Source organism: Pelophylax lessonae (genome assembly GCF_965119305.1).
Source record: "Pelophylax lessonae genome assembly, chromosome: 11".
Taxonomy (NCBI): Eukaryota; Metazoa; Chordata; class Amphibia; order Anura; family Ranidae; genus Pelophylax; species Pelophylax lessonae.
In genome coordinates, this window is record NC_138778.1 from 16,389,675 (window position 1) to 16,416,702 (window position 27,028).

General features: G+C 45.0%; 1 protein-coding gene across 2 annotated transcripts in view; it reads left to right on the forward strand.

Annotated features, from left to right (window-relative positions):
- SLC38A10 (solute carrier family 38 member 10) overlaps positions 1–27,028 on the forward strand; it is a 111,840-nt gene that overhangs the window by 60,724 nt on the left and 24,088 nt on the right. For both annotated transcript variants that reach the window (XM_082271794.1, XM_082271795.1), the window contains exons 8-10: positions 1,801–1,983; positions 3,408–3,519; positions 14,655–14,761. In XM_082271794.1, coding sequence (XP_082127920.1) covers positions 1,801–1,983; positions 3,408–3,519; positions 14,655–14,761 — 402 coding nt within the window. The remainder of the gene's footprint in view (positions 1–1,800; positions 1,984–3,407; positions 3,520–14,654; positions 14,762–27,028) is intronic.

The window sequence follows — 27,028 nt, forward strand, 5'->3', positions numbered from 1 at the left end:
TTCAGCACAATGCCAAAAAATGGAGAGCAACTGAGCATGTGCAGAGCAGGGTGAGACAGTGTATTACTGGATTTTACACAGTATAGTCACTTACAGGGAAGCCATCAGCTTTAGACCTGGGCCCCCCTGGACCTGACCATCAACATTCCCCAGGGCCCCCCACTGGCTGTCCCACCAAGTCCCATCCCATGTCCTCCTCCATCCTATACCCTCTTCCATCTCATGCCTTCCTCCTTCTCCATCCCATCTCCCCAATCTCATGTCCTCCTCCTGCAGTCTCCTCTTCTCCATCCCATGTCTTCCTCCTCCAATCCTATCTCTTCCATCCCATTTCCTCTCTCATGCACTGTGCACACTTCCTGGTTGCCGGGGTCTGGGCCCCTGCTGACGCTCAGGCCCCATACAGGTGTATCACCTGTACCTCCCTGATGGCGGCCCTGGGCACTTATTTTTAATGTTTTACATAGCTATACCTGCAAAAGGGGCCAGTCTGACGTCGTCTATTTGGACTTCATTTTCTTACTTAACCACTTGCCGACCGCCGCACGCCGATCTACGTCGGCGGTCAGCCCCTCACAGGCAAAGTGACGTAGGGCTACGTCACTAGCTTGTGAGGGTCTAGGGAGCGAGCGCGCGCCGCCGGAGGCGCGCTCCCGCGTGGTCACGGACCCCCCCCCCCCCCCCGCGCGTGTGACCAGCGGACCCGATGTCCGCCGGCCACTCTGCGATCGGCGGGGGAGAGGGAGAAAGTCAGGCAGCTTGTGTAAACAAGCTGCCTGTCATTCTCCCCTCTGTATGAGAGCTGATCATATGGATCTACTATGTAGATCCGTTGATCACTCTGCATACAGCTGAAGCCACAGCCAATCACAGTAAGAATCACGCCCCTAGGGACACACACAGCCCCTCCCTCTCAAATAAAGTTAACCCCTTCACTACCAGTGTATTTTTACAGTAACAGTGCATATATATATAGCACTGATTACTGTAGAAATGTCACTGGTAACCCCAAAAATGTCAGTCAAGGGTCCGATCTGTCCGCCCCAATGTCGCAGTACCGCAAAAAAAATCGCAGATCGCCGCCATTACGCGTTAAAAAAAAAAACAACAAAAATGACAAAAATCTTTCCCTTTGTTAGTAAACGCGATAAGATAACTTTTGCGCAAACCAATCAAAATACGCTTTTTGCGATTTTTTTTTTTTACCAAACATAGGTAGCATAAAACAAATTGGCCGAAAATGTTAAAAAATTTTGATTTTTACATTTTTTTTGGGGGGAATTTCATATAAAAAAAAGGGAAAAATATTGCTATTTTTGCAAAATTGATGCTCTTTTTTTGTTTATAGCGCGTGATCAAAAAATCGCACAGGTGATCAAATACCGCCAAAAGAAAGCTCTGTTTGTGGGAAAAAAAGGACGCCAAATTAGTTTAGGTACAGCGTCGCACGACCGCGCAATTGTCCGTTAAAGTCACGCAGTGCCGAATCGCAAAATACCCCCTGGTCGTTTAGCAGCCAAATCCTCCGGGGCTTAAGTGGTTAAGTTACACTTTAATATATCCAATAGGAGCACAACCAAAATAAAAACCACAGGGTCAGAACTTCTGACAATGTTTTAGCGCTGTCTGTGCTGCCTTCCTGTCCTGTCCAGGTGACAGCTGTCCTCCACCCCCCCCCCCCCCTTCCAGAAAATGAACCCGTCCTCACTGTCCAAAACAACAAAAAAATGAAACTTGTGATGGATTTAGGCTTTGAATATGAGTTTCCGAACCTTGGAGCTTTCTCTTGTATATTTCCAGGTCGGTTTCTTTGGTTACGTCAGTTTCACAGAAACGATCGCCGGCAATGTGCTGGTCAACTTCCCGTCCAATGTGGTGACTGAGATGATCCGAGTGGGCTTCATGATGTCGGTGGCTGTTGGGTTCCCGATGATGATCCTTCCCTGCCGGCAGGCACTGAACACGCTCCTTTTTGAGCAGCAGGTGGGTGTAACTATTGAATAGGGGAGAGCTAAATCAAAGTGGAACTCCATCCCTTGGATATACTGGGCATCCTTGCACACTCCGCCTCCCTCTTCATACAAAATTGAGACAAAAAGTCTGTTTTGTTATCCTGGGGGAAGGTAGCATCCATTAGCCTTATCCTGGGGTAAGGTGACATCCATTGAGTTGTACCCTGGGGCAAGGTAGCATCCATTAGCCATAACCTGGGGTAAGGTAGCATCCAATAAGCCATACCCTGGGGTAAGGTAGCATCCAATAAGCCATACCCTGGGGTAAGGTAGCATCCAATAAGCCATACCCTGGGGTAAGGTAGCATCCAATAAGCCATACCCTGGGGTAAGGTAGCATCCAATGAGCCATACCCTGGGGCAAGGTAGCATCCATTAGCCATAACCTGGGGTAAGGTAGCATCTATTGGCCATCTCCTGGGGTAAGGTAGCATCCATTGGCCATCTCCTGGGGTAAGGTAGCATCCATTGGCCTTCTCCTGGAGTAAGGTAGCATCCAATGAGCCGTACCCTGGGGTAAAGTAGCATCCAATGAGCCGTACCCTGGGGTAAGGTAGCATCCATTGGCCATACCCTGGGGAAGGTAGCATCCAATGAGCCATACCCTGGGGTAAGGTAGCATCCATTGAGTTTTACCCTGGGGTAAGGTAGCATCCATTAGCCATAACCTGGGGTAAGGTAGCATCCATTTGCCATATCTTGGGGTAAGGCAGCATCCATTGAGTTTTACCCTGGGGTAAGGTAGTATCCATGGAGCCATTCCCTGGGGAGGAGGGGGGGTCGTGGAATCCATTGAGCCATACCCTAGGCATGACGGCGAACCATGGCACCCCAGATGTTTTGGTACTACATTTCTCATGATGCTCATGCACTCTGCAGTGTAGTTGAGCATCATGGAAAATGTAGTTCCAAAACATCTGGGGTGCCAAGGTTCTGGGGTGCTATTGAGCCATACCCTTAGCCAAGAATGAAATCTCCAGCGCTGTGAAATCTCATGGGATTCTATTTCTTCAGAGAAGCGGGAGGAGGGCATGCCTGGTGCACATCATCAGGGGGCCAGAATGCCTTAAGTATTAAGAGACCCCCAATAGTGCCAGGACCAAAGATGGCGGCATGGGAGACAGGCTGTGACAGAGGCAAAGCAGTGTACAGTGTGACAACAATGTATCTGATTTGAGCACAATGCTATATTACAGGTAAGATGGGGAAAAAAAAACAGTAGTGGAGGGGAGGTGGGAGCTCGCCATTAGACAGCGGCCAAGTGACCAATCATAGTGCAGCTATTTCATATTTAGGAGTGACAGTACAGATCTTGTTTCACCCTCTTTGTTCCGCTATTAATGTTTGGAGAACCTCTTTACCTCACATCACTTACAATGTTCTTCTTTCGCACAGCAAAAAGATGGCACGTTTGCTGCTGGCGGGTACATGCCACCCCTACGGTTCAAAGTTTTGACGTTAACCGTGGTGTTCGGGACCATGATGGGCGGAATTCTGATACCAAATGGTAAGTTTAGCTGCTTTAAGGAAGGCTTATAACCTGTAACCAGGGATGAGCTCAGGTATGTTCGGTTCCTAGTCTGAACCCACATGAGAGAGCCCACCAGAAAGCTGCCAATCATCTGCGTCTGAGACATTCCCCGCCCCACATTCGCATGTATACACGCCCCTTGCAGCTGCCTGGTGGGTAATTTCCTGGCTGCTAATGACTGGCCAAGTACAGGTGACAGCTTCCTGATGGGCTCGCTCATGTGGGCTCCGAACACGTCCTAGTTCAACACTACATGCAACGTGGTTAACCCTTACCTATACCCACCAAGTGACTATCCTTAATGGATACACACCAGGCAACGTTTTTCCAATCTTCTATTGTCCAATTTTGGTGATCCTGTGCGAATTGTAGCCTCAGTTTCCTGTTCTTAGCTGACAGGAGGGGCACCCGGTGTGTTGTTCTGCTGCTGTAGACCATCTGCTTCAAGGTTCGATGTGTTGTGAGTTCAGAGATGGTATGCTGCATACCTTGGATGTAACAAGTGGTTATTTGAGCTACTGTTGCCTTTCTATCATCTTGAACCAGTCTGCCCATTCTCCTCTGACATCAACAAGGCATTTTCCTCCACACAACTGCCGCTCACTGGATATTTTCTTTTTTCCCCTCCTCTTACACAGGTTAGTTAGCATAGGTGTTAGGAGGGGGAGGGGATAATTTTAACCACTTCTGGACCGGAAGGATTTGCCCCCTTAATGACCAGGCCATATTTTGCGTTTCGGCACTGTGTTATTTTAACGGACAATTGCGCCGTCATGTGACACTGTACCCAAATAAAATTGATGTCATTTCTTCCCCACAAATAGAGCTTTCTTTTGGTGGTATTTGATCACCTGTGGGATTTTTTTTATTTTTTGCGCTATAAACAAAAATAAGAGTGACAATTCTGGAAAAAAAAAAAAAAAAAACATTTTTCACATTCTGCTATATAACATTCCCAAAAAAAAAAAAATTAAAAATCAAAATTTATTTTCTGCTACATATTTTTGGTAAAAAACTAAATCGCAATAAGCGTATTTTGATTGGTTTGCGCAAAAGTTATCGCGTCTACTAACTACGGGAAAGATTTATGTCCTTTTTTATTGTTTTTTTTTTTTTTTTTTTTTTTACTAGTAATGGCGGCGATCTGCGACTTTTAGCGGGACTGCGACATTGCGGCGGACAGATCGGACCCCTAACTGACATTTTTGACACTTTTGGGGGGACCAGTGACATTACTACAGTAATCAGTGCTAAAAATATGCACTGTTACTGTACTAATGACATTGGCAGGGAAGGGGTTAACACTGGGTGATCAAGGGGTTAAATGTGTACCTAGGGGAGTGATTCTAACTGTGAGGAGGGGGGGGGCTTGTGAAATGATCAGAGACCTGTGATCTTGTATAGAAGGATCACATGGGCTCTATGATCATTCCAGGGAGAAGAACGGCCGGCTGTGTTTACAACAGCTGACCGTTCTTCTCTCTCAGCGGGGAGCGATCGTGGGTGTCAGGCGGCAATCGGAGCTGCCTCCCCCGTGCATCGGAGTCCCCGCTGACGAGTGAGGGTGGGAGCGCGCGGGTGGCGGCATGCGCTCGCCCCCTAGCTGCAGGCGTGCGACCGACATATACCTATGTCGGTTCGTGCAGGAGGGCCGCCCTGCCCCAGTATAACTGCGGCGGGCGGTCGGGAAGCGGTTAAAGACGAGTTAGCTTCAACCCCGGAATTCTGCTTTAATGTGCCCCAAGGTATATTGCTTTAATTCTCAATATGTCCAAAAGAGAGATTCTATTTTTACTTTTTGTATATGTAGGAAAGGTGATCTATTTCTGTCCCCCCCCCCCCCCCCACCCCCCAGTTGGCTGTGTTTGCAGTGAAGGTCTATTCACAAATCACACGGAGCGCTGATTACTTTTCCACAGCTGGTTCACACATAATGGATGTTTGTGAATCAAAGTCATTCTGCTGAATGGAAAGAAATCAATGTTCCATTGTTCAGGAGGCCAGGAAATCTGTATCTTACCCCAAAATCACAGGAGTGGTCCTGGAGTTGGGTCCTCGAGGATTCTCGTACGCCAGGCCCTAAAAGGAACAGGCCCGTCCGCTGTATGAGGCTTTGTTTAAACAATAAGAAGTCTGTCATAGTTTCCAGAAGCCAATGTGCTCCGAAGGTTCCGCCAGTGCCGCAAAATGGGATTATTATAAATTGCTTGTGGGGGGTCCCAGCTCCTTATTTTTAATACACTCACTGACCACTTTATTAGGTACACCCGTTCAATTGCTTGGTAACGCAAATTTCTAATCAGCCAATCTCATGGCAGCAATTTAATGCATTTAGGATTCTAGATTTGGTGAAGACGACTTGCTGAAGTTCAAACCGAGCATCAGAATGGGGAAGAAAGGGGATTTAAAGGGGTTGTTTGGGCAGTTCATATAAAAAAACCTGGCTGATCCTGCCTATTTCTGCCCTCTCCTCTATAAACTGACCACTGGTAATCATGGCTGCTGAGCCCTGACACCGTGGTCAGTTTACGTGCCTCCGTCATCCGCAGCCCTCCTGTCTCTCCTCTGTTCTCCTCTCCTCTGTTGTCCTCTCTCCCCCCTCCCTGCCTGTCAGCTCTGTGTGTGAGACACCCCTCCCCCTTGTAGCGTCGTTCCAAGCAGTGCAAACATTACTGCTCACAATCACTGCCAGCCCCTCTGCTAGTATAACCTGTAGTATGTACTGCATGCCTTTTTCAAAATTCATCTTCTAAATACCTTATTTATTCCCCCAGATTGGCAGTCACATGACTGCCCATCGCTCTCTCTCTCTCCGATGTATACACTACAGAGAGAGGGGCCGAGATCTCCCTCTGACGTCTGCCAGGTGATCACGTGACCTTCTTCTGTAGTATATACATCGGAGGAAGAGACCTATGGGGGGGGTCATGTGACCACTGATCGGGTGAATAAATAGGGTATATAGAAGATGAATTTAAAAAAGGGCATGCAGTATATACTACAGGTTATACTAGCAGTGGGGCTGGCAGTGATTGTGAGCAGTAATGTTTGCACTGCTTGGAATGGTGCTACAAGGGGAGGGGAGGGGTGTCTCACACACAGAGCTGACAGGCAGGGAGGGGGGAGAGAGGACAACAGAGGAGAGACAGGAGGGCTGTGGATGACGGAGGCACGTAAACTGACCACGGTGTCAGGGCTCAGCAGCCATGATTAACCGTGGTCAGTTTAGAGGGGAGGGCAGAAACAGGCAGGATCAGCCAGGTTTTTTTATATGACACAGGGGGCCAAATTACACAGCACAAGCACTGTGCTGTTATTCATGCTTTAAGGGAACGGGATTTTTTCAGGGTAACAAGCGCTTTAAAGAGGTTGTAAACCCTCTCTTATAAATTGTACCTATAGGTCGGCCTTTAATAAGGGGGGGGGGGGTTACTTCCTCTTTAAGTGACTTTGAACATGGCATGGTTGTTGGCGCCAGACAGGCTGCTCTGAGCATTTCAAAAAATTCTGATCTACTGGGATTTTCACACACTACCATTTCTTGGGTTTACAGAGAATAGTCCAAAAAAGAGAAAATATCCAGTGAGCGGCAGTTGTGTGGGGGGAAAATAGCTTTTATTCCCATAGAAATTAATAGAAATGCACCATTTGCGTGTTTTTGCTCGATTTTTGCTCGAATTAAAAAAATTTAAAATTAAATCGTACTAATGTAAAATAAATACACAACTAAAAATCATCATAAATAAATTCGAATTATGGAATAATACATAAATAACCCCTGACCATGAAAAAATATTAAATACATTATTAATAATATAATACGTACCCAGACCCTAACAAAAAAATGTATAAATTACTATTAATAATATTGTATAATTTATTTTGTGTTAGGGTGTTTAGTTATTTATTATTTAATTTTTTGTTAAGGTTTAGGGGCTAATTATTTATTATTACTTAGTATTCATTTATTGAATGTATTATTTATGATAATTTTTATTGATTTGTGTATTTATTTCACATTTATTTATTATTATTTATTAGTAGTAGTAGTATTAATAACACCCTAAACCTAACAAAAAATAAATAACCCTAACCTCTAATCCTAAACCTATCCCCAACTCCTAATCCTAACCCTAACCTAACCTTAACTCTAAACCCTTACCCTAACAAAAAAAAAAAAGAAATTTAATAAAATAAATAAAAGCTAATGGAAAAGCTGAAATACCTAGTCATAAACGATGCACCAGATGTTCGTTTTCTCTATTGGCTAATGAAAAAAAAAACCCGCCAAAGCTCAAAAATGCTGTATAAAAACACGCAAGTTGGGTATGAAAACTCGCAGAAAAACCTGGAAAAACGCACAAAGACGCCATCCTCAGGTGTGAATGTAGCCTCAGAGATCTAGTGATGATGTCACTGGGTCTGAAAAAAAAAATATGTAATGAAAATCGTAAGAAACCCCATAAAAACCCATGTGGTCAGTGTACACTAAGTAGCAGCAACTCTCTAATATTCTGAATGCAAGATGTAAAATGTACAAAAAAATATGTTTATTTAATGGCAAAACATAAAAATCATATGTATGCCAATAAAACCTTGCGCTTGTGGTGAGTGAAAGAGTAAATAAATTAATAAATTAGTAAAGTGCTAAAGTACGTGCTACACCAAATGGGGAATAAATAATGGTATCTGTGCTTATACAAGCTGCTTGCTGCAAAAAAGTGCTAGTGCTCTTTAAATCAGGTAGGTCAGTGGTTGCAGGGCTGCTTACACTAAAAATACATAAAATGTGCAAATTCCCATATGAATAAATACTGAGCAGTGATGCATCCAAACTTCATAAAAATTGATAAATAAATGTTCATAAAAATAGTGGAGAAAAATTAGTGAAGAAAAAAATCTTTTACATAACGTCCATACTTTAGTCCATCAAAGAAATGCAAATAAAGTGCTTCTGTGCTTTATTTGCACTTTATTTGCATTTCTTTGATGGACTAAAGTATGGACGTTATGTAAAAGATTTTTTTCTTCACAAATTTTTCTCCACTATTTTTATGAACATTTATTTATCAATTTTTATGAAGTTTGGATGCATCACTGCTCAGTATTTATTCATATGGGAATTTGCACATTTTATGTATTTTTAATGTATTTTTAGTGTAAGCAGTCCTGCAACCACTGACCTACATAAAAATCATATATAAACAAGATCAAATAAAGTGCAGATAAATAGAAGTAAAAGTCGCAGCGTGAAAATAAATCCAATCTTCTTATGGGTAATCAAGTGACAATAGAAAAAGTGCCACCACAGCAAACAAATGTGCTCCAAACTCCTCCCACCTGTGATGCAAACTCCTTACCAGGAAGAGAAATCTCATAAAGAGAGATATAAGTACCTGGCTGCCACGAAGCTACAACTCCTTTCAGTGACACCGTAACCCTAGGTAGCGCTCTCAAAACACATTTGCTACGTGCCTGGAGTCTGCAAATTCTCCCTGTGCCTGCGTGGGTTTCCTCCGGGTAATCCGGTTTTCTCTGACTCTCCAAAGACATGCTGGTAGGTAAATTTGCTCTGGTCTAAATTGGCCCTTGTATGTGTATGTATGAATGCGAGATAGGGACCTTAAATTGTAAGCTTCTTGAGGGCAGAGACTGATGTGACTGTACAATGTATATGTGAGGTGCTGCATGAATTGATGGTGCTTTAGGCTCTGTTCACACCTGAGCGTTTTTCAGCTCATAAAACGCTCATCTGTGAAAATCCAAAACGCCCAACAATCAAAATCCCATTCATTTAAATGGCCCCTGTTCACATCTGAGCGTTTTGTCCCCTGAAGCAGAACGCCTGTTGCTGAAAAAAGTACAGGAGCTTCTTTTTTGGGCTGATTACCAGCTTTTTTGTTGGATGTCAATGCCTGCCTCCAAAAACGGCTGAAAAAAACGTCTGAAAAAAGCTGTAAAAATTGCGGTAAAAATCGCGCTAAAATAAAACGCGAAAACGCTACACTCAAGTGTGAATGCAGCCTTATAAGTACCTAAAATAAATAAATAAAAAGAGAAGGAACAAATCCCCATAGCGTGATATGCTTTTTTTTTTTATTATTATTATTACATAAAATTTATTTGAAAACCACTCACATGATACAGATAATGTTGCATAGTTACATAGTTATGGTGCTTTTCCACTGCATGGTACGGATCGGTTTGGCACTTTTCCACTGCATGGTACCGCATGGTACGGGTTAGAACAGTTCAGTACGGTTTGGTACAGCGGCGCTTTTCCACTACATGGTATGGCTCGCTTAAACAGTACCACCTAGGTTGGGGTTCCAAGCGGGCCGTACCGATACCATATCCCACAATCCTTTGCATGCAGCATTGATTGTTTGTCACTACTAGCCACTGATTGGTCAGAGAATCATTGTAATCCCACCCACTTACTACTTTAGTGGAAAAGCAAACCAAGCCGATTAGAGCCTATACAGTGCTGAAACGTGCCGACTCGTACCACGCAGTGGAAAAGCAAACTGAGCCGAGCTGGGCCAAGCTGTGCCGAGTGGAGCCGAGCCGGTACTTGCAGTGGAAAAGTGCCATTAGTCAGGTTGAAAAAAGACACAAGTCCATCTGGCTCAACCAATATAAAAAAAAAAAAACAGTAATGAAAACCCAGCCATACAATCCTATACCCGCAGTTGATCCAGAGGACGGCGAAAAAACCACAACAAGGCATTATCCAATTTGCTACAGCAGGGGAAAAAAATTCCTTCCTGATCCCCGAGAGGCAAACGGATATTCCCCGGATCAACTTTACTTATAAATATTAGTATTAATTTATATTATTTACATCTAGGAAAGAATCCAGGCCTTTTTTAAAGCAATCTAGTGAGCTGGCCAGAACCACCTCTGGAGGGAGTCTCTTCCACATTTTCACAGCTCTTACGGTAAAGAAACCTTTCCGTATCTGGAGACGAAATCTGTTTTCCTCTAGACGTAAAGAGTGCCCCCTTGTCCTCTGTGTTGACCTTAAAGTGAACAACTCAACACCAAGTTCACTATATGGACCCCTTATATATTTATACATGGAGATCATATCCCCCCTTATGTATTTATACATGGTGATCATATTCCCCCTTAATCTCCTCTACTCAAGAGAAAATAAATTCAGTTCCTCTAATCTCTCCTCATAGTTGAGCTCCTCCATGCCTCTTATCAGTTTGGTTGCCCTTCTCGGCACTTTCTCCAGTTCCCCGATTATCCTTTTTGAGAACTGGTGCCCAAAACTGAACTGCATATTCCAGATGAGGTCTTACTAATGATTTGCACAACAGTGTTAACAGTGTATCAAAATACAGGAAACGGCACAGCCGCAGATCACATCAGCATGCGTGAGGACATCACGTACCAGGCCCTGCCCATGCGTTTCTTCTAAACAGACCTCATCAGGGGAAAGAGGCTGCGATTGAAAACAGTGGTTGTGGTTTCTCTGTTAGATTTTTGATTTATTTGATATGATTGACAATGCAGTAAGAGGAGTATAAACATATAAAGTGAGGGAGGGGGGGGGGACGCAAGAAGTTTGGTGAGGGAGGTTGTTGTCGTTCTCCCCAAATACAGAAACACTCAGAGAATTCATGGAGTTCTGTAGATGTTCAGTAGACATCGTCTCTTGGCAGTGGGATGAATGTTGGAGCGATGGATTCATGTATGTGTCAGAATGATGTAGCTGATTGTGTTTCTATCCTATGCAGCTGCGGGGGTAACAGATGTAGCAATGCCCCCTTGGGAGCTGCTGAGAATGGATTCCCCTGGGTTACCCATAGCAACAGGCAGTTAAATTGATCACTTTAAGTCCTCGGCTCGGTCAATGAACAGTCCAGGGGATTTGGTATTTTTTTGTATTTTATTTGGAATTGGGATGGGAGAAGGGATGAGTGGGATACTCCAACTATGCGCAAATCTTGAGGACATCTAACTGCAGTGTGTGCGGCAAGGCCGCTGCTTCACTTTGCCAGTGAAGTGAAGATTCAAAGGTGAACTATACTTTAGGTTTCTCTTCAGGGTCTAACTTGGCACCCCCTTTCTTACTCACTGTGTGTGCGGGCTCTTGTCCACTGACTCTCCCTGGAGTGGTCCCCTTCCTGGGCAGACCCCTGGCAAGCTCCCTGGTACTCACGGACTCTGCTTTTCTGCAGGATGCTCTGCCACTTGCTCCACCGTCTGCTTCCTCTAGACCTCACAGCTCAACACCACACTTCTGGTCCACTAGGCCGACTGCCTGTGACCACTTTCCACTATGACAGGAGGAGAGACAGCTGTCACCCCCCTCCTGGGACCTGGTTTCTGGCTAAAGACATCCTGTCACATGTGCCTTTTGGCTTTTATGACCAATCCCAGGATGCACCACTGATGTGCCCTTCGCACTGGGACAGCCACAAAAGCCTGCGTGTCACTGGCTGGGTTTCCTCCACTGTCCAACAGGCTCCCCTATTGGATACAGTGGGGACACTCCCTCAGACCAAGTGAATCACACCTGGACATATGCAACAGGCCCAACTAATGATCAGGCTCACCTGATAAGCAGGCAGAGCAAAATTATGTTTTTTCCTAGCACCTATCTAGGAGGGTGCTACACAGACTTTCACACGTGGGGTACTGTAGGCATTTAGCAAACCTTTCAAGAGTGCCCCCCCAAAAAAAAATTCTATACTGTGGAGATTCAGCCGAAGTGTAGCACCTTCCACGTACTGCAGCCCAGCCAGTAAATTTTGATTCAGGACTTCTTTCCCACTTTTATTCAAAAGTAAGGTTCCAAAACTCACACAAGGTGACCCTCACAGGGGGTCTTCAGCATCAGAATCACAAATAGAGCGTTTTCAGTCTCTTTGCTATCTGGGCTCTATAGTCCCTGAGCTCGTCTCTGCACAAACTCACATCATCCCAAACTGCCCAACTTGCACAGCTCTGGCCTAATTAAACACAATCTCATGTGACGGCCTGGTCAGATCTCCTCTCCTTGAGGCCTGAAGACTCTCCCAGTGTCTGTTCATAAACACTGCTTAGGCTGCAGCAATGTCTCCTGGGAAATGGCCCTGAACCATAGACATCCCCTTTACTAAAACCGGCCATAGACTGTTCAAATTCTGGTCAGTTCAGCAGGGACCGGCCAAGATTCGAACCATGTATGGGCAGACTGAATGTACCCAAGTAGATTGATCAATCCACTTGGGTACAACCAGCCTGTCCGATTTTATTTGCGATTCTTGTTAGCAGCTATTATAGCTGCTAGCAGTAATCACTGTGTCCTGTGGAAATGGCTTCAGGGGAGGGATTCCCCCTTCAACACTGTGTTGATGGGGGGATTCCATTAGTTTTCTTTCCTGCACTACCTGTGGTTGCAGGAAAGAAAGTCGCTCCATCCATCATAAAAAAAAAAATCAGAAAGCTGGTTCCTAGTGAAATTGGGACACATGGTTGGAGGGCTCATTCCTTTCAAGTCTCTACAATGCCTCTCGACTCCAGAACCCAATCCAGGAGTTACCAATCCTGGAAAAAACTATGAAACCTGTTTATTCCACTCAAAACAGACATCCTGGAGCCCCTCAACTTGCATAAGTGAGAACCCTGGGTGATATCTAACCCTTCTGAGACTAAATATGTACTGTATATATCATAGGCATTTACTGTGTATATAGAGCAAACAATCTAAGGTTCATATAAGGTAATGCTTGCAATCTAAGATCCATATCCCACCTACATACATAGGGGTGATTTAGAGAGGAGCCAGTTAACCTGCCATCATGTCTTAAGAGCAGCCTTTCTCAAACTGTTTACCCCAGAGGAACCCCTAAAAAAATGTTTAGGTCTCAGGGAAACCCTAAACCAATTAATCGCCGGGATCAATGAGATAAATGACCCTTACACTGATGATCAGTAGGAGGAATGCAACCCTTATAGTGGTGGTCGTGATGCCATCCTTACAAACAGCTAAATATATCATTGGTGTCATACTGATGGCTTTGCCAGGTGGCGTTGGCCTTAGAACTATGCAAGCACCATCATATTGAAGGACAATCGACCACAGCTCAAGGAACCCCTAGCAACCTCTGGAGGAACCCTATGGTTTCATGGAGTCCTGGTTGAGAATGGCTGCTTTGGAGTCTGGGAGGAAACTGGGGTATCCAGAGGAAATCTGTGCTAGCCCACGGAGAGCATACAAACTCCATGCAGAGAATTTCCTGACCGATGGAGGAACCTGTAAAGCGAAAGTGCTAACCAATAAGCCACTGCGCTGCCTGCGTTTATACTACCATCATTATACACTCTTATATTATTCATTTATTATGTAATGACACATTTTGATATGTGATGTTCTATAATATACTTTTAATGACATTTTAGTTATTATTAAATCCAAATCCACAGTTCTGTTCAAGACTCACCCCTCCTGCACATGGACACTCTGGGTGTCAGCCAGTGTAGTCCATCGCCACTCCCCATCAGAATTGGGAAAAAATGTATCAGCCGCACCCAACTCTTAGCTCCTCTTGCCATATTTATTAGCTATCAACAGAATGACTGCATACAGCAATGTCCCCTCTTGGAAACCAATCTCGACGCGTTTCACCACTCCTGGCTTGCTCACAGTGATAGGGGAAGTCTTCTAAACAAGCTGGGAGTGATGAAATGCTTTAAGAAAGGTTGGTTCCCAGGTAGAGACATTGCTGTATGCAGTCTTTCTGTTGATGGCTAATAAATACAGCAAAAGGAGCTAAGAGTGGAGTGCGACTGATACATTTTTTTTTCCTAATTCTGATGAAAGAGGTCTTTCTATATTCTCCACATTTCTTAGCTACAATATGGCTGTTTACCATATTTAATCTGTCGAAACAATCAAAATTTTCGCTGTTGTAAACTACTTGAATTTGGTGCACGCGGTACTATTTAATGAAAGTGTTACATGGCCTACATTAATTTGATGTACGGCTTCCAACAGCACCCATACTGCCAGAAATGTGTGGGAGATGTCTTATTGAATGCCCTGACTGTGTGTGAAGTGACTTGTTGGCTTTTTATCATTGTGATACTGAAAGTGATTTATTTGAATTTCTTAGTGGAAACCATTCTGGGTCTGACTGGAGCAACCATGGGAAGTCTCATTTGCTTCATCCTTCCAGCCCTCATTTATAAGAAGATCCATAACAAGGGCCTGACGGCACAGGTATGCAAAGGTTCAACCAGAAATTTTTACCCAATTTTACAGGGTCCTCTCTTCTGCCTCCTTGTAAACAGGTTACATGTTGCACCTTAAATTCGATTGTAACATGTTCCTAAAGGTGAACCTAGCCTTGTGGCGTATTTGTGCACTGGAATGTGCAGCATCATTTTTGCCCAGGCCAGAGCCAGGAAAGTAAAAAAAAAAAAATTCTAAAAGTTATTTAACGAATTTACTATTTAAGAAAAAAAATATATATATGTGTGTGTGTGTATGTGTGTATGTATATGTATATATATATATATATATATATATATATATATATATATATATATATATATATATATTTTTTTTTTTTTTTTTTTTATTAGTTAAATAACTTTTATTTTTATTTTTATTTTTTTTCCTGGCTCTGGCCTGGGCAAAAATGGCGCTGCACATTCTGTGTGCACAAATATGCCACAAGGCTAGGTTCACCTTTAGGAACATGTTACACTTGTATTTAAGGTGCAACATGTAACCTGTTTCTAAGCAACCTCACACCACCCCCAAAGCCCAGTCCCATATGACGGCGGGCAGGGGTTCCTTTCTCATGCAGCCATTGTCACGTTTATAATCAGCGCAGCTCTGCTGGACTCCCAAGATATTTGTAAATTAATGAACTACAAGTCCCATCTGCCACCATAGGAGATGGACTTGTAGTTCTCATTGCAGTGATCAGCGCATTTGTAGACCATTGACACTTCCTCCAAATTTCTAATTGAAAACTTGCATAGAGGTACAGGCAAAGAGCTGGAGTGTGCGGAAACCTGACATTGAACCCGCCATACACTGATTTTTGGTGCAATAATTTGCAGGCTTATGTGGGAAAAAAAATTAAGAAATACACAATTTTCTTTGGAAAAATATGTGAAATTTTTTTTTTTTTTTTTTTTTTATAATAAAGGTGAACTTATCCTTTAAAGTAGAGCTGCAGGCAATTTTCATTTTGTATGGAGTAAGTGAGGGTTATAACCCATCAGATTTTTATTTTATTTTTATTTTTTTGTCATCTGTGTCCCATTGGGAAGATTTACCTTCACATCCTGGCCCATAGCCAAACAGGAAGTGAGGAAAGCCTTGTAAAATAAGGGAATTCTTTTGAGGACCTCCAGGTCACCAGACCTAGTTACCCCATAGAAAGATCTTTTACTTTTCTGGGGAGAACCTAAAATTTGGGATTTTCTTTTACTGTCACTTTAAATAATAATGGTAAGCAGGACCAATAGGATGAATCTCCCTAACTGGGGCTCAGACAGCAATACAAACTGACAGGGCTCCTAATCCCTCCCCACTCCATCCAAAAATAAAAAAAATGTTTTGCCTTTAGTTATACTTTAAGTTCCTTTTTAACACAAAAACGTCATTCTCAGATTCTTGGTCTTTCAAGTTTTGTGTTTGCGTTCTAAGGGTGTGATTACCTAAATAATGAAAAGCCCACAATATATACTATATAAATAAGGCAAAGGTCATTTCGCCTATTTATCTTGGTTCTCCATTAACCCTGCTTGGTATAACAACCACGTATCTTGATCACTGGGAGAGTGGTGTATTTTGGTTTTGTGCTTCCCTAGGCAATGCAGGGCAAGAGAGAGCGATGGGTTGAGAGAGAGAGAGAGAGAAAACGAGGGGTTGAGAGAGCGAGAAAACGAGGGGTTGAGAGAGAGAGAAAACGAGGGGTTGAGAGAGAGAGAAAACGAGGGGTTGAGAGAGAGAGAAAAAGAGGGGTTGAGAGAGAGAGAGAGAGAGAGAGAGAACAAGGGGTTGAGAGAGAGAGAGAGAGAGATAACGAGGGGTTGAGAGAGAGAGAGAGAGAGAACGAGGGGTTGAGAGAGAGAGAGAGAGAGAACGAGGGGTTGAGAGAGAGAGAGAACGAGGGGTTGAGAGAGAGAGAGAGCGAGGGGTTGAGAGAGAGAGAGAGCGAGGGGTTGAGAGAGAGAGAGAGCGAGGGGTTGAGAGAGAGAGGGCGAGGGGTTGAGAGAGAGAGGGCGAGGGGTTGAGAGAGAGAGGGCGAGGGGTTGAGAGAGAGAGGGCGAGGGGTTGAGAGAGAGAGGGCGAGGGGTTGAGAGAGAGAGAGAACGAGGGGTTGAGAGAGAGAGAGAGCGAGGGGTTGAGAGAGAGAGAGAGCGAGGGGTTGAGAGAGAGAGGGCGAGGGGTTGAGAGAGAGAGGGCGAGGGGTTGAGAGAGAGAGAGAGCGAGGGGTTGAGAGAGAGAGAGAGCGAGGGGTTGAGAGAGAGAGAGAGCGAGGGGTTGAGAGAGAGAGAGAGCGAGGGGTTGAGAGAGAGAGAGCGAGGGGTTGAGAGAGAGAGAGCGAGGGGTTGAGAGAGAGCGAGGGGTTGAGAGAGAGCGAGGGGTTGAGAGAGAGAGAGAGAGCGAGGGGTTGAGAGAGAGAGAGAGAGCGAGGGGTTGAGAGAGAGAGAGAGAGCGAGGGGTTGAGAGAGAGAGAGAGAGCGAGGGGTTGAGAGAGAGAGAGAGAGCGAGGGGTTGAGAGAGAGAGAGAGCGAGGGGTTGAGAGAGAGAGAGAGCGAGGGGTTGAGAGAGAGAGAGAGCGAGGGGTTGAGAGAGAGAGAGAGCGAGGGGTTGAGAGAGAGAGAGAGCGAGGGGTTGAGAGAGAGAGAGAGAGAGGGCGAGGGGTTGAGAGAGAGAGAGAGGGCGAGGGGTTGAGAGAGAGAGGGCGAGGGGTTGAGAGAGAGTGAGCGAGGGGTTGAGAGAGAGTGAGCGAGGGGTTGAGAGAAAGAGAGCGAGGGGTTGAGAGAAAGAGAGCGAGGGGTTGAGAGAAAGAGAGCGAGGGGTTGAGAGAAAGAGAGCGAGGGGTTGAGAGAAAAAGAGCGAGGGGTTGAGAGAGAGAGAGAGAGAGAGAGAGCGAGGGGTTGAGAGACACCCCCACCCAAGAAAAAAAAACTCAACTGGACTTTCACCTTCCTGGAGCCCGCCAGCTCCTTTTTACAATCTGTGTGTAGTAAGGCTGCTGAGGCACAATTGCGGCCCAGTACTCCGACCTGTTACAGTTAGGTTGAAAAAAAAAACATCCAGCTCAACCACTAAAAAACAGAAAACACAGCCATACAATCCCATATACACAATCCTATACCTACATTTAAACCATAGTAAGGCAAAAAACCTTTAGCAAAGCATGATCCAATTTGCTACAGCAGGGGAAAGAATTCCTTCCTGATCCCCCGAGAGGCAATCGGATATTCCCTGGATAAACTTTACCTATAAATATTAGTATCTAGTTATAGTATTTACACCTAGGAAAAAATCCAGGCCTTTTTTTAAAGCAATCTAATGAGATGGCCAGAACGTCTATTCCACATTTTCACAACTCTTACTGTGAAGAAACCTTTCTGTATTTGGAGACAAAATCTCTTTTCCGCTAGACGTAAAGAGTACCCTTTTTTCCTTTGTGATGACCTTTAAGTTAATAACTCAACACCAAGTTCCCTATATGAAGTCTGCAGTCCTTGTAGTGTCCCGTTCTGCCTGGGGGCAGCGCCGCCTTCCTGAAAAATGCCGCCCAATGTAAACGCTTTGTTTGCCTTGCAGTATATACAGTATCTCACAAAAGTGAGTACACCCCTCACATTTTTGTAAATATTTTATTCTATATTTTCAAGTTGCAACACTGAAGAAATGACACTTTGCTACAATGTAAAGTAGTGAGTGTACAGCTTGTATAACAGTGTAAATTTGCTGTCCCCTCAAAATAACAACACACAGCCATTAATGTCTAAACCGCTGGCAACAAAAGTGAGTACACCCCTACGTAAAAATGTCCAAATTGGGCCCAATTAGACATTTTCCCTCCCTGGTGCCATGTGACTCGTTAGTGTTACAAGGTCTCAGGTGTGACTGGGGAGCAGGTGTGTTAAATTTGGTGTTATCGCTCTCACTCTCCTACTGGTCACTGGAAGTTCAACATGGCACCTCATGGCAAATAACTCTCTGAGGATCTGAAAAAAAGAATTGTTGCTCTACATAAAGATGGCCTAGGCTATAAGAAGATTGCCAAGACCCTGAAACGGAGCTGCAGCACGGTGGCCAAGACCATACAGCGGTTTAACAGGACAGGTTCCACTCAGAACAGGCCTCGCCATGGTTGACCAAAGAGGTTGAGTGCTCGTGCTCAGCGTCGTATCCAGAGGTTGTCTTTGGGAAATAGACGTATGAGTGCTGCCAGCATTGCTGCAGAGGTTGAAGGGGTGGGGGGGTCAGCCTGTCAGTGCTCAGACCATACGCTGCACACTGCATCAAATTGGTCTGCATGGCTGTCGTCCCAGAAGGAAGCCTCTTCTAAATATGTGTTGTCACATGAAAAGATATAATAAAATATTTACAAAAATGTGAGGGGGTGTACTCAATTTGTGAGATACTGTACGCCCCTGCACTTGAGGCGATTCTGTCAATGGCGGTGTGACTTTACCAATGTGTTTCGCTCATAGGAGCTTTATCAGGATGAAGTTCCAATGAGCAAAGCCGGTGCTGTAGTGCACAAAGGGGCGGCACAGTAAATACAACTCTCTGATTGCTTGGAGCCACTAATGTCTGAAACAAGATGGTGGCACCCATCTTAGATGGCTTTTAGCTGCCATCACAAGGAGAAGAGTTCAGAGGCCAATACGTTTGCATGGATAAACAGGAAAAATGGGCACAGGGTCTCTTTATGACTAATTTACTTTTTTACTATTAGAGCTGTAAATTATATTTGTTTTGTCATGCCCGAGGTATTAGGTATATGGAAAGCTCCAATATGATTAGCAGAATGTACTGTGAAACCGTATACAGAGCAGTGTCCTGCAGGGCCACCAAGTACCCTCAGGACCTGTGCAGTCCAGATGTTACAGCTGGACCGCCAACGCCTTATAATTCTGCCAACAAGTAGTTAATTACAGAAAACAGGAAGCCTTGACTGGCGCGGTGAAGAGGAGGAGAGCAGCAGTCCAGGCAGGCCAGAGGAAGTTGAATAGGGCAAATTAGCAAAGCTGTGAAGAGATGAGAACCTGTGAAGGTCCTATTAATCCTTGGTTGTCCTCGGTTTCATGCAGCAGCGTGGCCAGCGGGTCACCCCGGGGACACTCACACCTGTGATTGGCGACAGGGCGTGGGTATTTAGCTGTGCTCTAACTGCATTCTGCGTGCCACACCAGATTTAATGCAGTTGCTATTGTAAAGCACGCAGTATTCACATACCCCTATTGGACGGGAGAGGTAGTAATTCTGTGCTTTGGGAATTGTGGCCAGAGCAGGTAAATTCCTTCTCTCATTATTGCACTGAGTGTTATTTTTCTTTGTCCTTAAAAGATTGACATGCTACTTAAATATGAAGTCTATGAAATCTTCTGAGATGTGTCACAGGACTTGGGGCCCTAGCAGAGACCTGCAGCACACCTGTGCACATGGGGGTGATTTTTTATGCATGTATGGAGCAGGTATTAAAAGTCCCACTCACTACAGAAAACTACAGGAGGGGTGGAGACAAGACCAGTTACCCTGCACAAGGCGGAGATAGAGCAGAGCTACGGGAGGGGCCCAGCAAGCTCCACCCAGTACAGAAAACTACAGGAGGGGTGGAGACCAGACCAGTCCCCCTGCACAAGGCGGAGATAGAGCAGAGCTATGGGAGGGGCCCAGCAAGTTCCACCCAGTACAGAAAACTACAGGAGGGATGGAAATCAGACCAGTCCCCTTCACAAGGCGGAGATAGAGCAGAGCTATGGGAGGGGCCCTGCAAGCTCCACCCAGTAAAGAATACTACAGAAGGGGTGGAGACAAGACCAGTCCCCCTGCACAAGGCGGAGATAGAGCAGAGCTGTGGGAGGGGCCCAGCAAGCTCCACCCAGTACAGAATACTGCAGAAGGGGTGGAGACAAGACCAGTTACCCTGCACAAGGCGGAGATAGGGCAGAGCTGTGGGAGGGGCCCAGCAAGCTCCACCCAGTACAGAATACAGCAAAAGGGGTGGAGACCAGACCAGTCCCCCTGCACAAGGCGGAGATAGAGCAGAGCTATGGGAGGGGCCCAGCAAGCTCCACTCAGTACAGAAAACTACAGGAGGGGTGGAGACAAGACCAGTTACCCTGCACAAGGGGAGATAGAGCAGAGCTATGGGAGGGGCCCTGCAAGCTCCACCCAGTAAAGAATACTACAGAAGGGGTGGAGACAAGACCAGTCCCCCTGCACAAGGCGGAGATAGAGCAGAGCTGTGGGAGGGGCCCAGAAAGCTCCACCCAGTACAGAATACTACAGAAGGGGTGGAGACAAGACCAGTCCCCCTGCACAAGGCGGAGATAGAGCAGAGCTATGGGAGGGGCCCAGCAAGCTCCACACAGTACAGAAAACTACAGGAGGGGTGGAGACCAGACCAGTCCCCCTGCACAAGGCGGAGATAGAGCAGAGCTGTGGGAAGGGCTCAGCGGGGTCCACCCTCTACAGAAAACTACAAAAAGAGGTGAAGACAAGACCAGTCACTAGAGGTGCACCAAATGGAAATTTTGGTACCGAAATGGAGGATGCACTTTACTGAAAATGACAGTTTTTAACCACTTCTGGACCGGAAGATTTTCCCCCTTAATGACCAGGCCATTTTTTTTTCAATTCGGCACTGCATTATTTTAAAGGACAATTGTGCGGTCATGAAATGCTGTACCCAAATAAAATTGATGTCCTTATTTTCCCACAAATAGAGCTTTCTTTTGGTGGTTTTTGATCACCTCTGCGATTTTTTTTATTTTTTGCACTATAAACCAAAACAGAATGACAATTCTGAAATCCAGAATTGTCGCTTTTTTTGTTTATAGCGCTAAAAAAAAAAAAAAAATCACAGAGGTGATCAAACACCACCAAAAGAAAGCTTCATTCGTGGGAAAATCTTTTTTTTTTTTTGGTCAGGTAAAAAAAAAAAAAAACGCACCTCCCCATTGAAAGGCATTGAAAACGCACCAAGAACACATCAATAAGGCACCCGTGTTACATTTTTGATGCGGTTTTTGAGTCACATGGCCTATTAAAAACACACCATAAGCACAGCAAAATCGCAGCAAAATGACATGCGTTTTAGGAGCCATTATCGGCACCTTTTTCTCTTATTGGCAAAATGCAGATAACAGCATTTTGGCCGCCGAAAATTTCAGTGCATCTCTACCAGTCCCCCTGTGCAAGGAGAGAGAGCAGAGCTGTGGGAGGGGCCCCACAGGCTCCACCCTCTACAGAAAACTTTACAAAGGGGTGGAAACGAGACCAGTCACCCTGCACAAGGAGAGAGCAGAGTTGTCAGAGAGACCCAGCAAGCTCCACCCAATACAGAGGACTACAGGAGGGGACAGACACAAGGAGAGGGAGCAGAGCTGTGGGGAGGGGCCCAGCAGGCTCCACCCTGTACAGAAAACTTTACAAAGGGGTGGAAACAAGACCAGTCCCCCTGCACAAGGAGAGAGCAGAGCTGTCAGAGACCCAGCAAGCTCCACCCAATACAGAGGACTACAGGAGGGGGCAGAGACAAGACCAGCCCCCCTGCACAAGGAGAGAGAGCAGAGCTGTGGGAGGGCCCAGCAGGCTCCACCCAATACAGAGGACCAGAGAAGGGGGCAGAGACCAGATCCTGCACAAGGAGAGAGAGCAGAGCTGTAGGAGGGGCCAGGCAGGCTCCACCCTTTACAGAAAACTACAGAAGGGGGTGGAGTCAAGACCAGTCTCCCTGCACAAGGAGAGAGAGCAGCATTGAGTGGTCTTTATTACAGGAAGTCCCACACTGGATTACTGCACAGATCTGGAAAAAGATTCAAGAAAGACACGTGACCAATGAATTTAAATAAAATTTGCTAAAACAGAGTTCATCTTAAAAAAAAAAAAAAAAAAGCAATCTAATTAAAGGCCAGAATATTGTTTTACATTAGCAGTCTTTAGAGGTACAAACCTTGGAAATCTTTTCTCTGGTAGATATAAGAGGTATTCCTCTGGTACATTATTGTGGGTGAGACTGATGGCTGCGATATTCCCCTTTTCTTCATATGTAATGATTTGCTCAATTTGTGTGGTAAGCCTCTGGCATTATGAATTGCCCCACTGAACTCAGGACGCCGGCAGTATCTGCTGAGGCCTCTCCATCGGCCACAAGTGTCTGTATGGTACAGTGACCTGAATTCCCCTTCTATCCACAGCTGAGCTGAAAAGGGAGATTATGGAGCAATACAGAGGAAAGGACAGATGTACGATGTGTCAGGAAAAGTGGGTCAGGTCAGCAGTAGAATCCCAGGCCAGATCATGCCAAGGGACTGCGTAATGTTCACTTCCACCCACATCTCCCCCTTACAGGGATCTAGAACTGGCAGAAAGGAGAACAGAGACATTAACCCTGTAAGAGCAAGGCCTGGGAAGTCATAGCTCTTCATTTACTTAGTGATCCTTTAATGTCAACTTATTCTCAGACTGTCCCAAATAACCCCTTACCTCCCTTTATATTGTTCTGAATGCCCGGGGGGTGGGAAGGATTGGTGATCATGTGACCACTCAAAACAGTGTAAGGGAACGTTTCCTAACTGACCACCATTGTAAGGGAACATTTCCTATCTGACCACCAGTGTAAGGAAATATTTCCTATCTGACGGCCAGTGTAAGAAGATATTTCCTAACTGACCACCAGTGTAAGAAGACATTTCCTAACTGACCACCAGTGTAAGGGAACATTTCCTAACTGACCACCAGTGTAAGAAGATATTTCCTAACTGACCACCAGTGTAAGAAGACATTTCCTAACTGACCACCAGTGTAAGGGAACATTTCCTAACTGACCACCAGTGTAAGAAGATATTTCCTAACTGACCGCCAGTGTAAGGGAACATTTCCTAACTGACCAGTGTAAGGAAACATTTCCTAACTGACCACCAGTGTAAAGGAACATTTCCTAATTGACCACCAGTGTAAAGGAACATTTCCTAATTGACCACCAGTGTAAGGGAACATTTCCTAACTGACCAGTGTAAGGAAATATTTCCTATCTGACGGCCAGTGTAAGAAGATATTTCCTAACTGACCACCAGTGTAAGAAGACATTTCCTAACTGACCACCAGTGTAAGGGAACATTTCCTAACTGACCACCAGTGTAAGAAGATATTTCCTAACTGACCACCAGTGTAAGAAGATATTTCCTAACTGACCACCAGTGTAAGAAGATATTTCCTAACTGACCACCAGTGTAAAGGAACATCTCCTAATTGACCACCAGTGTAAGGGAACATTTCCTAACTGACCACCAGTGTAAGGGAACATTTCCTAACTGACCACCAGTGTAAGAAGATATTTCCTAACTGACCACCAGTGTAAGGGAACATTTCCTAACTGACCAGTGTAAGGAAACATTTCCTAACTGACCACCAGTGTAAAGGAACATTTCCTAATTGACCACCAGTGTAAGGGAACATTTCCTAACTGACCACCAGTGTAAGGGAAGATTTCCTATCTGACCACCAGTGTAAGGAAAGATTTCCTATCTGACGGCCAGTGTAAGAAGACATTTCCTAACTGACCACCAGTGTAAGAAGACATTTCCTAACTGACCACCAGTGTAAGAAGACATTTCCTAACTGACCACCAGTGTAAGAAGATATTTCCTAACTGACCACCAGTGTAAGAAGATATTTCCTAACTGACCACCAGTGTAAGAAGATATTTCCTAACTGACCACCAGTGTAAGAAGATATTTCCTAACTGACCACCAGTGTAAGAAGATATTTCCTAACTGACCACCAGTGTAAGAAGATATTTCCTAACTGACCACCAGTGTAAGAAGATATTTCCTAACTGACCACCAGTGTAAGGGAAGATTTCCTAACTGACCACCAGTGTAAGAAGACATTTCCTAACTGACCACCAGTGTAAGAAGACATTTCCTAACTGACCACCAGTGTAAGAAGACATTTCCTAACTGACCACCAGTGTAAGAAGACATATTTCTTAACTGACCGCCAGTGTAAGGGAAGATTTCCTATCTGACAGCCAGTGTAAGAAGACATTTCCTAACTGACCACCATTGTAAAGGAACATTTCCTAACTGACCACCAGTGTAAGGGAAGATTTCCTAACTGACCACCAGTGTAAGGGAAGATTTCCTAACTGACCACCAGTGTAAGGGAACATTTCCTAACTGACCAGCAGTGTAAGGGAACATTTCCTAACTGACCACCAGTGTAAGGGAACATTTCCTAACTGACCACCAGTGTAAGGGAAGATTTCCTATCTGACCACCAGTGTAAGGGAAGATTTCCTATCTGACCACCAGTGTAAGGGAAGATTTCCTAACTGACCACCAGTGTAAGGGAACATTTCCTATCTGACCACCAGTGTAAGGGAACATTTCCTATCTGACCACCAGTGTAAGAAGACATTTCCTAACTGACCACCAGTGTAAGGAAAGATTTCCTAACTGACCACCAGTGTAAGGAAAGATTTCCTAACTGACCACCAGTGTAAGGGAAGATTTCCTAACTGACCACCAGTGTAAGGGAACATTTCCTAACTGAAAAGGGAGATTATGGAGCAATACAGAGGAAAGGACAGCTGTACGATATGTCGGGAAAAGTGGGTCAGGTCAGCAGTAGAATCCCAGGCCAGATCATGCCACGGGACTGCGTAATGTTCACTTCCACCCACATCTCCCCCTTACAGGGATCTAGAACTGGCAGAAAGGAGAACAGAGACATTAACCCTGTAAGAGTAAGGCCTGGGAAGTCCTATCTCTTTATTTACTTAGTGATCCTTTAATGTCAACTTATTCTCAGACTGTTCTGAATAACCCCTTACCTCCCTTTATATTGTTCTGAATGCCCGGGGGGTGGGAAGGATTGATGATCATGTGACCACTCAGCACAGTGTAAGGGAACATTTCCTAACTGACCACCATTGTAAGGGAACATTTCCTATCTGACCACCATTGTAAGGGAACATTTCCTATCTGACCACCATTGTAAGGGAACATTTCCTATCTGACCACCAGTGTAAGGGAACATTTTCTAACTGACCACCAGTGTAAGGGAACATTTCCTATCTGACCACCATTGTAAGGGAACATTTCCTATCTGACCACCAGTGTAAGGGAACATTTCCTAACTGACCACCAATGTAAGGGAACATTTCCTAACTGATCACCAGTGTAAGGGAACATTTCCTAACTGACCACCAGTGTAAGGGAACATTTCCTTTCTATGTATTAGGATAAAAAGCCGCCTGGGTGCAGAAGCCCCCCAATACTTATCTGAGCCCCCTTTCGATCCAGCGAGGTAGCACAGAAGACTCATGTCCAGGACTCCCCTCCTCATTGGTTGAGACAGCAGCGTGGCGCCATTGACTCCCGCTGTTGTCAATCAAAGTCAGCGAGCAAATAGGGAGAGAGGGGGGCCCCGGCTCTGTGTCTGAACGGACACAGGGAGATGCGGCTTGGCTCAGGTGCCCCCAAGCTGCTTGCTGTAGGGTCACTCAACAAGAGGGAGGGGCCAGGAGAGGGACCAGAGAAGGGGAGGATCAGGGCTGCTCTGTGCAAAATCACTACACAGAGCAGGTAGGTATAACATGTTTATTATTTTTATATAAAATACAAGACTTTAGTATCACTTTAAGCCCCATTGAAAATCTGTGGAATGACTTGAAGAATGCAGTCTAGAAACGGTCACCTTTAAATTTAACTGAACTTGAGCTGCAAAGAAGAGCGGGCAAATATTGCAAAGTCTGGATGTGAAAAGTTAGTAGAGACAAATCCCAACAGACTAAAGGCTGGAATTAAAACAAAAAGTGGATCAACAAAATACTGCCACAAGGGGGGGGGGGGGGGGGGGTGATCCTTTTTCCAACTCCGTGATTCTGTTTTTGAATTTTTTTTCTGACATGTTGGTATTCTATCCTTCACTTGGGTGTTTTAACTCAGTGGTCCTCAACCCTGGCCTACAGGGCCCACTAACAGGCCAGGTTTGCAAGATAACTGAAATACATCCCAGGTGATATCATTTGCTGCTCAGTGATTGCAGTATGCTGGTCTGCATCTCCCCAAGGTAATACTTAAAATCTGGCCTGTTAGTGGGCCCCGAGGACCGGAGTTGAGGACCACTGTTCTAAGTTGCTCAGCTGAATAAAACAAAAACTGTGTCTTCATTTCAGGCTGCAAATCAACAAAATGTAATTATTTTAAAGGGGGGTGATTATTTTCTATACCCACTATTTGTGCCAGAATGGCAGCGCAGGAATAAAAA